At 39.1% G+C, this 12,117-nt stretch overlaps 1 protein-coding gene across 1 annotated transcript in view; it reads left to right on the forward strand.

Moving 5' to 3' along the window:
• Window positions 1-12,117, forward strand: part of ADGRG6 (adhesion G protein-coupled receptor G6) — a 114,810-nt gene that overhangs the window by 50,779 nt on the left and 51,914 nt on the right. Inside the window, exons 4-6 of the mRNA XM_054162664.1 lie at window positions 2,457-3,077; window positions 7,442-7,510; window positions 10,523-10,606. Coding sequence (XP_054018639.1) covers window positions 2,457-3,077; window positions 7,442-7,510; window positions 10,523-10,606 — 774 coding nt within the window. The remainder of the gene's footprint in view (window positions 1-2,456; window positions 3,078-7,441; window positions 7,511-10,522; window positions 10,607-12,117) is intronic.

The raw sequence follows: 12,117 nt of genomic DNA on the forward strand, positions 1-12,117 counted from the left end.
AGCCCATCAACTGGCAGGAAAGCAGTCTTCCCTGCAAGGGGTTGTAAAATACAGTCTAAGGACTCCTGGCTTGCTTGCTTATATGACATAGGAGATGTGCAGCAGTGAGCTGCAAGTAAGCTAGGGGCTGTGAAAAGCAGCAGAGGCAGGCTTTGTGTCATCCCAGCGCTCCTGCAAAAGCAGATGTGGGTCTCAGAACAGTGTCTGGTTGCTCCTTATGCATCCAGGCAGACTTTTGTACATTCTTCATGAGCAAATAGCAGTGTGTCCAAAATAACCCCTATTCATTGCAATCCAGTTATCTTCCTAACAGAAACAATTTAACATCATTCTGAAAGTAGTCTAAACACTTGGATAATTATTCCTAGAATGTATTCTTGCTCAGAGAATAATCTGTTTCTGTGGTATTAACACCTGAAATTAATCAGTATGACAAACAAATGGCTGTGCAACAGTAATCAGGAAAGAGATCTGTACTTAATGTTGATGGGAGGATTCTGTTTTCTCCACATAGTCTAAATACTTGTCATTTTTGTTCTTTCACTGTGTGGGGAAGGTGGCAGTGTTTAAATCTCTCAGATGAATACAGCAGAGTGCAGTAGACTTGTTCAGTACTGCAGCAACATCTTCTCTGTTTATTTCTCTTCCTATAGTGTTTAAATGTGACCAGGTGTTCCATAACTCTTCTGCCCACCCTAACACAGGCTATACAGTGCTTATATGAATGATCTCTCTTCTTTTTTGAGTTTTGAATCCTTATACTTCTGGAACATTTTCCATGTTATGTAAAGAAGCTTACAGTATAATTAACCCATGGAAAAAAAAGGCTCTGTTTTCAATGGAGAGTTGAACGCATTTTCTATCTATAAAATTGTTGCAACATACTTTTGCCCTTGGAAAGAAAAAAAAAAGTCTCTGAAGTAAATCCAGTAACTGTAAAAGCCCAGTATTTTTCTCCCTTCCCACCCATTCTTTAGTTGCTGGGTTGGCAAATAATGTGAAATGCTTTATGTTATTTTACTGTATAATATATTGGTCAAATTACGTCTTTGTGTATATCCAAATATGGTAGTTTGGAGCTCAGAGTCTTTGCAAGCAGCTGGCAAAGGGAAATTGCAATACCACAGAACACACGGCATCCTTATACCCCATATATGTGTCTTATTTTCCTGAGTGTGGCATGACAGTCACCCTTCCCCCACATGTGTCATCCCCTGATATGGAAAGGGTTTCATCTAACTCTGAGATAATGTATGTTGTGGCATCACTTAAAAATTCCAAGGGAGACTAGATACTAACTACTGTAGAAGTTATTCTTCAGGTATGGCAAAACCCAGTTTCACTTCCAGCATATATACACTGTGAAAATGTGTAAAAGAGGCAGCAGACATTTACTGTATGTGTGGTTGGCCACAGACTGCAGAGGCAGAAGTAAAACTGAGGGTTGCTGCAGTCTGGTCTTGTTGACGTTGATACCTTTGCATGACTGATAACCTGAAACTTCTCTCTGTGGAGAAATTTACTGGAAGAGTTTTGATGACATGAGTGTGCCAATAAAACTGATCATATCAACGCTTTATTTTGAAAAACAATGTTCTTCAAATTAGGGTGAACTTCTAGAACTGTCAGTAATATCCTCATGGAGAAGCAGCATATATTGTATGATAGTGTTCTTCACATTTGCTGACTGCAATGTTGCCCACGCATATCAGAATACTTAATATTGATTAGAGACAGACTAGTTCTGACCACACCTAAATACCCTTCCTGCAGGGCATATTTGCAAGGACACTAGTCATTTCTAGATACTTATGCTGACCCAAATATTAGCAAATAGTGAACACTTTGGATATAAAATTCATGAACGTGCAATTGCAGTATTCAACCAGAAGGCTTCTGGGAACAAAATTAGAGCGCCCAATGCTTTGTAGAAAGCCATTAGCTGAATTCAGGAACCTAATCTAATGGGAGATATCTTGCATTGCAATATTTAAAAGAAGCAAGGCCTGAACTTCATCGGTGTAGTGCAGTCATGCAGACAAGTAATTAAAGTAATACGTCCTAAAAGCAAATCATGCTGGGCTTTTCAAATAACTATTTTATTCCATTGCCTAATGCCTCCTTACTAGATGAACGGGTAGTAATTTTTCTAAAGTGTTGGAAGTTAGGTAATAAGTCATAATGCTGCTCTTCCTGCAGCTATAGGGGTTGTTAACTATGTGTTGTGGAGCGTTCACTGTGCTGTTGAAAACAAACCCTACATTGTTTTCAGCTGAGTGCACTCCCAAGCCAAATTCCCCTGGATGTGTGCTATTGGTATATTACAGTGATAGAAACCACCCAATAAATGTTTGATTTAATGAATGTTACTTTAACCCCTGCTGCCAATCTGCCTTCATTTCTATACAATGAATTTTTTTTTTTTTGTTCATTTATTTATCTGCTCCTGGTTCTAGTTGCTGTATCTCTGAGGAATCAGAAAGTCATCATTCCCCAGGTTCCTGATGTCGATGCTGTGTCCCTGTCAGAGACTGTCTCAGTGCCAGAGCTTAGCCAGTTTACGCTATGCTTTGAAGCAACCAAGGGCAGCGGTGATGACAACGACGACTGGAAAGTTTTCTCCTACACTGATACCTTTTCAACAGAATTCTTCAGCTTTGGGAAGACCACAAAAGGCCATTTTCTGTCCATCTCAGGCAAGCAGTGCATCCTTGAGAACGCCTTGCCTCGAAATGCAGAGTTTTTCACAGAAGTCTTTCAACAGCTCTGTGTTGTAGGGGACAGCTTCTCAGGCACTATAGGTGTATATGCCAAAAGCACCTATCATGTAGAATACTGTCCAGATATCTTTGGCAAAGTTATCCCGGGAAATGGGAGGCTGGTGCTGGGCTCTAATAGCAATGAAGTGAGCTCTCTAAATGGGGACATTTACAACTTCCGCCTCTGGAATTTCACCATGAATTCACAAACACTGGCCAACCTCAGCTGCGATGTGAAAGGAAACATTGTAGACTGGGAAAACGAATTCTGGAGTATTCCAACTTCAGCACTGAAAGCAGAAAACAATTTGAGTTGTGGTGAGTACGCCTTGCCAAATCTTTTTCGCTTATTTTCCCTGCGCACGTCTGCATTGTGCTGAATGTACATACCAGCATGGAGGAAAAAAGAGTTCCTGTGAAAGAAAAACAGCTAGGCTTTACCTTCTTAAACTTTAGTTCAACTCTTACCATAAACAGAGGCTTTGAAACAGTAGACAGTTGATTCCTAAATAAAAAAAAATCCCCTAAATACTGATTTGCTGCTTCACAGCAAAAATCACAGAATATTAGGGGTTGGAAGGGACCTCTGCCAAATCAGGATCACCTTGGACAGGCCGCATGGGAACGCATCCAGGTGGGTTTTGAAAGGAGACTCCACAGCCTCTCTGGGCAAAATAACTGAAAAATCATTGTCACTTTGGACCATTTATTTTAACAATTATTTTAAAATACTTTTTAATTAAAAAAAATACCCACTGTTTGTGGTAGCAGCAATTTTACAGAATTTGGATAATCATAAAATGAGTAGGGGAAAATCTGAATCGTAGCCAACAGTAGCCTATACATGCACTGATGATGCTTGTGAAAAATCAACTGCTATCAGACCTTAGTTTGAGCCTTTCTACCAAAGCAAAATACACATTAGTTAAGAAAAAAAATAAATTAATTAATCAATTACAAATATTTATTTGTTTTTTAACCATGTGGTGTCTTTTCATATCTAATGCTGTCCTCTCCAGTTCTGCCTTTTTGTTCCTTTGACGCCTCACTACTTAATAGTTTAAACTTACTTTAAGTAGTGTCAATTTAAGTCCTGACAAGGCATCACCCACTGTGATACAGGCTTTCCTGGACCAGAGTATTTCCTAAAAGAAAACACTGGGTTCAGTGCCATTTCAAAATTGGTCACTAATCCCAGAGATGAAATTGTTAGAATTTTCTTCCCTTCATCTTCTTGAATAAACGCCTTCATTGTAAAACCAGCCTTCAACAGGGGAGTTGATGAGTCAGGCTATCAACCATGAATAAACCACTTACAGTGGGGAGATGACTCAAACCGATCAGGCTTCATTTAGCAGCAGTGGAAGGGTTTATGCAGAAAAGAGGCTTTTGCAGCGCTCCAATAATGCTTCCCAGGAAGCAGCATGTAACTTCAAAAGAGGCAAGCCAAGCGTTTAGAAGTGATCTCAGCACATCTATGCCTGAACAGTGCTTACATTTTTCAAGGAGAGTTATTTTCATGGTGTTTCAGACAAAGCTCATACAAGTACACTGGCAAATTGTTCCAGATAATCTTTTCATAGTTTTACCTTCTCCTGGTTTATTCCTTAGACTAATGTTTTCACAGCTGTGCAATCATGGTGGGGTGTTTCTGTAAGACTTGATGGAATTCTGTTTTTATTGCGGTACCTCCGCACAGCTTGCATTTAAAGGTATATGTACACAGCCTGGGGATCCGGACTAATTTTAAAACAGGTAGCCTAGGTAACGGCAGCAGTGTAATGCCACCAATTCAGAGCTCTCTGCAGGCAAGTTGAGCAGCATGTAGCCAGTTTTAGGTACTGATCTTGGAGCCTGCACTGGCTACGCCTATACCATGGTATGATCTGCTCAGTTTAAGGGTGACATTGGTGCATGTGTGTCCATGCCTGCAATTCCATTTGCTTCATACACACATCATGTAAAGTCTTCATTTTCAAAGGCCAGAAGAATACTTAATTTTTCTGCCCACCATAGGCAGCTGAATGATGTTTCAGGATGAGCTAATTGACCTCAGTGCTGATTATGAGTAATAGAATGAAAAATGCTGTTCCAAAGGTCATCTCATATTGGAGAAGATGCCTCAGTGAAGTCAGAATTTTTTCACTGTTGAAGTACCTGTTCTTCTTTGCTGACTATAAGAAAGTCTAGTGTGACAAGCTATATATAGATATAGATGTCTCAGTTTTAGTGAGTGACATACATCAAAGTGTTCATATCTGTTGTTCACATTACTGACCATGCCACATTACTGACCATGCCATTTAGCTTCATAAAGTAGCTTATTATGGGAAGTATCTGCTAACATGCAAATCATTATATTTTCTTTAGTGGACACGTTGGGAAAGTCTTGCCAGAATTCAACCCAATTAAAAGTTAAAAAAGCTGATATATTCACTGGAAGTATCCCTCTTTAAAGTATACAGTTGTGGTGGATTGAGCCCTGGCTGGACACTTGGTGCCCACCAACACCACTCTATCACAGCTGAACAGAGGGAAAGAAAATACAACAAAAGCCTCATGCTCAAGATAATGACAGGGAGTGATCACTCACCAGTGACCACTGTGTACAAAACAAACTAGATGCGGGGAAGTTAGTTCTGTTTATTACCAATCAAGTCAGAGCAGGATGAGAAATAAAATAAAGTCTTAAAAACACCTTCCCCTCACCTATCCCTTCTCTTCAGGCTCAACTTTACTCCCAATTTCTCCACCTCCTTTCCCTGAGTAGGACTGGAGAATGGGGGTTGCAGTCAGTTCATGACATGTCTGCTATGCCTTCCTTCTCCAAAGGAGGATTCCTCACACTCTTCTCCAGCTCCAGTGTGGAGTTCCTCCCATGTGAGACAGTCCTCCCCAAATGTCTCCAGCATGATCTGTCCCATGGGCTGTAGTTCTTCATGAACTGCTCCAGTGAGGGACCCTTCCATGTAGTGCAGTTCGTCAGGAACAGATTGCTGCAGTGTGTGTACTCCACAGGATCAAAAGTCCTGCCAGCAAACCCACTTGCGGTGTGGACTCTGGTCCACAGGTCCTGACAGGAGCCTGCTGCAATGTGGACTTCTGATGGGGATCACAGTGTCCTTTGGGCATCTGCTTGCTCTGGTGTGGGGTGTTCTGTGGACTATAGGGGGACAGCCTGCCTCACCATGGTCTTCACCATAGGCTTCAGTGTAATCTCTGCTCTGGCACCTGGAGCACCTCCTCCCAATTCTTGGCATCTGCAGAGTTGTTTCTCCCACATATTCTCACTTTTGTCTCCAACTACAGTTGCTGTTGTGCAACAGTGTTTTCACCTTCTTAAATATGTCATCACTGAAGCACTACCATCATCACTGATGGACTAGGTCTGGGCCAGCAATGCGTTCCTCTTGGAGCCAGCTGTCACTGGTTCTACCAGGCATAGGGGAACCTCTAGCAGCCTCTCACAGAAGCTACCCCTGTAGCAACTCTAAGTCCCCATTACTAAAACCCAATGCAAGTCTTCTGACTTAATAGTTTTGTAAAGTTGGATTGGAATTGTAATTACTTTTACCAAATAAAATCATACAGAAACAAGGAGTTAATTTACAGCAGGGTTGGATATTGACTGTTTAATATTAACAAATATATTTTGGGGGGAATATGTTTTTTTGGGAGTGAGTATGTTCACTTCATCATTCCTGGAGTTTGCTGAGTTTTGTTGAGGTTAAGCTGCCCTATTTTTCTCAGCAACGCATGTAATGGTATCTGTGGCATGACATGATTTCTGCTTCAAGGCCCCATGCTTTGTATGTTCTTGTATCACAGGAAGTATTTTCCTAACTTTCTCAAAGAGTTGGCTCTTTTATAAAAAGATACAGTGTTTTGAGAGAGAATCTCACTGAGTCAATATGATTCTGAAGTGGTAAAGCAAAAGCCAAAAGGGCAGCCCTCACAGTAGGTTCATGATTATGTCATGCTCTATGGCCCCATTATTTAGCTCTGTCTGTGGTTGAACTTCTGGGATACACAAGGTGTAATTAATGCACAAGGTGTAATTAACCAGTTCTTTTTCAGTAGCCATTCTTGTATGCCCTGGTTTTGGCTCCATATCATCAAAGTGTGTGCATGTTGTTATGAATAATTCAGTAGGGATACAGACTTACAACATTATCTGCTTATAAATCATGCATACCAGAATATTAATCACACCCACATCCCAGGCAGAGGAACAAGTTTAATCACCTTTTATCTAGTTGGTGTCTGTCACAGGCAGATTACTCAGAGGTGTGTGGTGCAGGTAACCTGTGCTACAGCAGCTAAGCGTGGCTGGTTCTCCAAGACACGCATTATGACACAGGATTGCTTAACTCCTGTGGCCACGCGAACCTCTCTCTTAAAGCCATTTCACAGGGTACATGCAAGCTGCAGTCATTTAATGCAGTTATTTAATGAAAGCTAAATACATGACTGTAACTTGAAAGTTTGCAGGGCTTTCACAGATCCCTCAGCTGCAACAGAAAGCAAACAAAAAACCCCTCAAGCCTTACAGGCAATGGTAGCATCAGTTTCACCAATTAGGAAGAGGACTATGTAACTGCAATATGAATATATTCTGAAACATGACAGTTTTCTTCCCAGTAGCCAAACATTTCTAATTATTTTGCTTTCTTTTTCTAAAGGCTCATACTTAATTCCCTCTTCTGCAATTGAACCAACCAGTTGTGCAAACCTGGGAAGCCTTTGCCAAGGTAAGAAGCCTGGGTCATTTTCACAGGTTCGTCTTTGAAGAATATCTGTTTTCCTTGGTTTTTTAATTAGTGTTTCAAAAACAGTGGACTGCAATAAAACATAGCAAGGGAAGGAATTCTTCAGTCTCATCAAGTGTGTGGGTGATCTGTACATACAATATGTGGGAAAAAGTGTGATCACTCCCTTGATAATACATTTTTCAAATAGTTTCCACTATATTAAAACTGAATTAATCAACTGCTTTAATTTTTTTCTCACATCTCTTTTCCTCCTGCACATTTTGACAGTAAAATATTAACCAGGATAAGAAATTACTATATCTGTAAATAATAAATGGGCAGATGTAAATAATCTACTAGCATTCTTTTTCTTTCCCCCCAGTAAGCTATTTTGAGGCAAGGTAATTTGAGATTAGCAGCTAAAAATTTAACATCGAACTGCAATATCCAGCAGCTATTAGTTAATGAGAGACTGCTTACAGTACTTGGTGGTGGCTTAATAGCCTAAAAATTGTCATGTAGAAGGATCCATTGGGTGTCTTTAAAAGTCAGCTTAGTTGAATTCAGAGAATTGGTGAACCCTATTTTCTGTGCCACGTAAATCATTTGCCATACAAGGACAGTTAAGTCTTTCTGCTTTGCTTAGAGGCTGAAATTCTATGAAAGAGCTCAATGTGAACATCAACTCATTTCACAATACCTTCATGAACACCTGCTAATGAGGTGGCATCCTATGTCAAACTTCAATCACTGCAGCAGCTGCACTAAAAACGATGTCTAGCCTTCTAACCCTTTTCACAGACTGAATGATGGAAGAAGGTGACAGGAAAGAATAATATACAAAAGAGTAGGAGGAAGTTTCAGAACTCTTTCAAAATGGACATTTACAGGTAGCTTAAAAATCAAAATGCATTCTGCTTGGGAAGCCAGTAAGATATCTATGTCAATCTTTGCCTGAGGTAAATCTGGCTCAGGTTCTTGGAGCATATTGTACTGATTTCCACATGGAAAGTGAGATGCCAGGTATGTCCATAATCAGATTTCAAACACTAACTTTCAGGCATCATATTCAGAAAGCACAATATGATCTAAATACTACTATTTGAATACCTTAGGTAAATGTGACAGCAACAATTATTTAGTCTTTTTCTATGTAAAAGGTAATAGAGCCACTATATAAAGAACTTTGTGTATTCTCTTGGAAGAATTCTGAGCATTTTCCTCTGTCAAAATGGCATAGTGTGAAAGGAGAGAGAATATCTTTCATTGGGTCAGCTAATAGGGCTGTAGAAATGGACACACCTTCATCAAAACAAGCCTGCTTTTCTAAAAGCCTCATGCTTTTTTCCAGCTTTGTTAACTTGTCTAGTAGAAGATATTGCCTCTAATAAAAGATGCTACCTTTCAAACTTGCCTCTCTTAACTTCTTAGACCACTACATCTTTGATAAAAGACTATGAGTACTTTGACAAAGGTAAAACTCTTTCCTTCCCTGAAAATTGTTTGGTAAAGTATCTGTTGTTCTGTTTGTTACTTTGGATGTGGCAGATCAAATTTACCCTGTTCATCACCATCCTCTTTACTGTCAAAGTAATGAAAAATCGTAAGAAGGTGTCTGTGTATTTCTCTCATCACTGCAGACCTATTTTAAACTGAGAGGCCAGTTTGGATTCCATTGTTTGTTGTGTGTAATGCAGCAGTAACAAAGTTTGTGAGTGCCAGATTATGTCACTGCAGTCTGATGAAAGAGCTGTTTTCTTCATTATGCATAGCGAGTATTTTCATTCGTTGGAAGATGCCTCCTTTAACAGCATTGACTGAAAGACATAATCAGTAAGAAGCCTTATAATTTCTTTCCCAGATAGTATAGTCCTGAAGGTTCATGGAAGACGATCTTTTGTTATATTACAGAGTATCATTTTATATACCCACTTTCCCAGTTAGAACCTGTTTACTGCAGTGTCTAATTCATCTTTCATTATCCCTGAGTTTCTTAGTTGATGAAATCTGAACATGAACCTGCTTCCTGAGACTTTCAGAATCAGCAGATAAGCTAAAACAATCTCAGAAAAAATATCAAAAGTGGTGTTTCTTGCTTAAAATATGATTGCTTAACATTTCCAGTTTGGTTCTTGGTCAAAAATCTATAAAAGCCTTGTAGCATTGTGAGGTTACGCTTCATCAACCTTCAGATTTTAAAAAGAATTATCAGGAAAAAAGAATCCGTCAGTGAGTGGATTTTCATTCCTTGCGAGTTACTAGACAAAATTAAATGATTTTCCAAATTATTATTTGAAAATTTAGTGGTGTGATCTTTGAATACCTTGAGCATGTACACCCTCCCAATCCACTCGGGGGGAAATATGCAGTTTTGTCTTCTCACTCTGATTTTGCAAAGTGCTCTGTCTGGTTTTCCTGGGAAACACTTGCCAGGATTCTATGAAGTGTTTCCTGTTAGTGTCAGTGGGAACAGTACAGCTGAGATCCTACATGAAGCTTTCAGAACATGTATTCCATTCTAAAGTATTCCAAGTCTGATTTCAATTTTCTTCATTGTACAGACTTCAGTGGAGTTAACTGGATCCTTACATGGGCGTTTGTTTTAGTTTCACATTTGTTGTCTTCAGTCTCTGAGTAGGGATAATTACTCTTCTCACATGCAATGCTCTCAATGCATACATCTTAGAAGATCTATTTTCTGGTCTTTACATAGATGTTTGAAGTTCTCATGAGAGGATTTTCAGTTTATGAAAGCAGTACAGGACTGATCTTGCAAACCTTACACTGGCAAAACTCCTGCTGAAGTCAGTGAAAGTGAAGATCGCGTGGTTGGGATCTCGGTTCATATTCATTCATCACTTTGTGCAGGAAAAAGAATGTGTTTATTTGGCATTTATGGCATTGTGTGCAGATGGTTTCATTTTACATTGTCATGCGTTGTTCCCATTTTGTCTTACCTTATTAACATTCATATTTCATTCAAGTTCACCTCTTTCTCATCTTTATTACCAGCTACTGTAAATGCTACTACTCCTACACCACCCACTGTCACCACTAACATGCCTGATACTAACAGAAACGATAAGCCAAACAATGGTAAGAAATCCTGTGTTACATTTTTCCTTGTACTGTGTCTAGAGCCGATTGATTGTATTTCAAGGTGTTTTTCTTCCTATTATCATAATGTCAAGGGTCATGTCTCAGTTCTGATTTCATTTACACTGAAAAAAACATCAAGAGTAGCTTCACTGGACCATGTAAGAATAGTGTAAATAGGAACACAAACCAAACTTGGCTAGTTTTATTACCTTTAACTGGGTCTCACACAAAAGGGACCAAGTTTGTGTCACCCATGCAAACAATGAGGGAGGTGGGAAGGATTGTTTTAAAAGGGTCTGAGAAGAACCATGGCCATGATCGTATAGTTGTTACTACTCTGTGTTGTGATTTAAATGTCATAAGGCTGCATTATGAAGCACTGTGGAGCTCTTGGTTGTGTAGCCAGGGTGGTAGTATGCTAGAATTGTCTGTTCCTCACTAGTCACGCACAGGAGCCAAGTGGAACCATTCCTATGGAGCAAAGCCACTTCCACTGAGTCAACAGGAATCTTTCCACTGACTTCAAGAAGAGCTGGATCAGACTTTACTAGGGAAAATGTTGACAGTATCAGATAACGTTTACTTTTCATTTAGAAAGATTAAGGGGAAAAATAAGGTAGTAAGTGAGCCTATTATTAGCACAGGAAAAAAAGCAGGGATTTCTTTTAAGATTTTCTCAAATTCTGTGATATCACTGTCTCCTAGAGAGCATCATTTTGTGTGACACTGATGAAGTATTTATTAGTTTGTTAAAGATAGCTGTTAACCATTAAACAATACAGAGATAAATTTCTGCAGTTTTCATCTGAGGCTCGAAGATATTTTTTGTACAGATCTATTTTTTCTATGTGCTCCACAAAATGTAAATTAGACTCTGAGGATTTTTTTGGTGCATTTTTGGCATTTTTATTCCTAAATTTATTTATTTTTTTTCCAAAAAGCATCAGGAGTTACTGTGGGACTTGAAATTCTTAGAATACTTTTTTTTCTCTTGGCAGATTATTTCTTGTACATTGGCAGTCAGGCTGTACAGTAGACAATGTGAAAGACTTTATCTGATTTCAGCCTGTTTGGATTTACTAAACTGTAAAAGTAAGAAGAAAATATTCAAAATTTCTTTCAAATTGTGGGGTTTTTTTCTTTTTGTGGATCTGTATTCACCATGTGCAGTTAATGTTGATTTTTATAACTGCAGAAGGAAGAGAGTGCTTTATTGATGTTAGTACGGATAAAAACTAGACAATTATGTCCCTTCTTTGGCTTTGAAACTCCCAAGAGAAAGTAGAAACACTAAGAAAAATAAGCCAAATTAACTTACAGTAGAAGCAAATTAAACTTTCACTCAGCTAACTGGTATCATTTTCCACCTTTGGTAAGTTGATTTTCAGAACAAGAGCAGAACAGTTAGGTTGCATATATTTTCTTTAATCCATTAACTATGTGGCTTACTACACACAGACCTGCAGGAATTCAAACTTCCTGCTACAGTTATCTTCAGAATGAAGAGA

This window comes from Dryobates pubescens, chromosome 6, assembly GCF_014839835.1.
Source record: "Dryobates pubescens isolate bDryPub1 chromosome 6, bDryPub1.pri, whole genome shotgun sequence".
NCBI lineage: Eukaryota > Metazoa > Chordata > Aves > Piciformes > Picidae > Dryobates > Dryobates pubescens.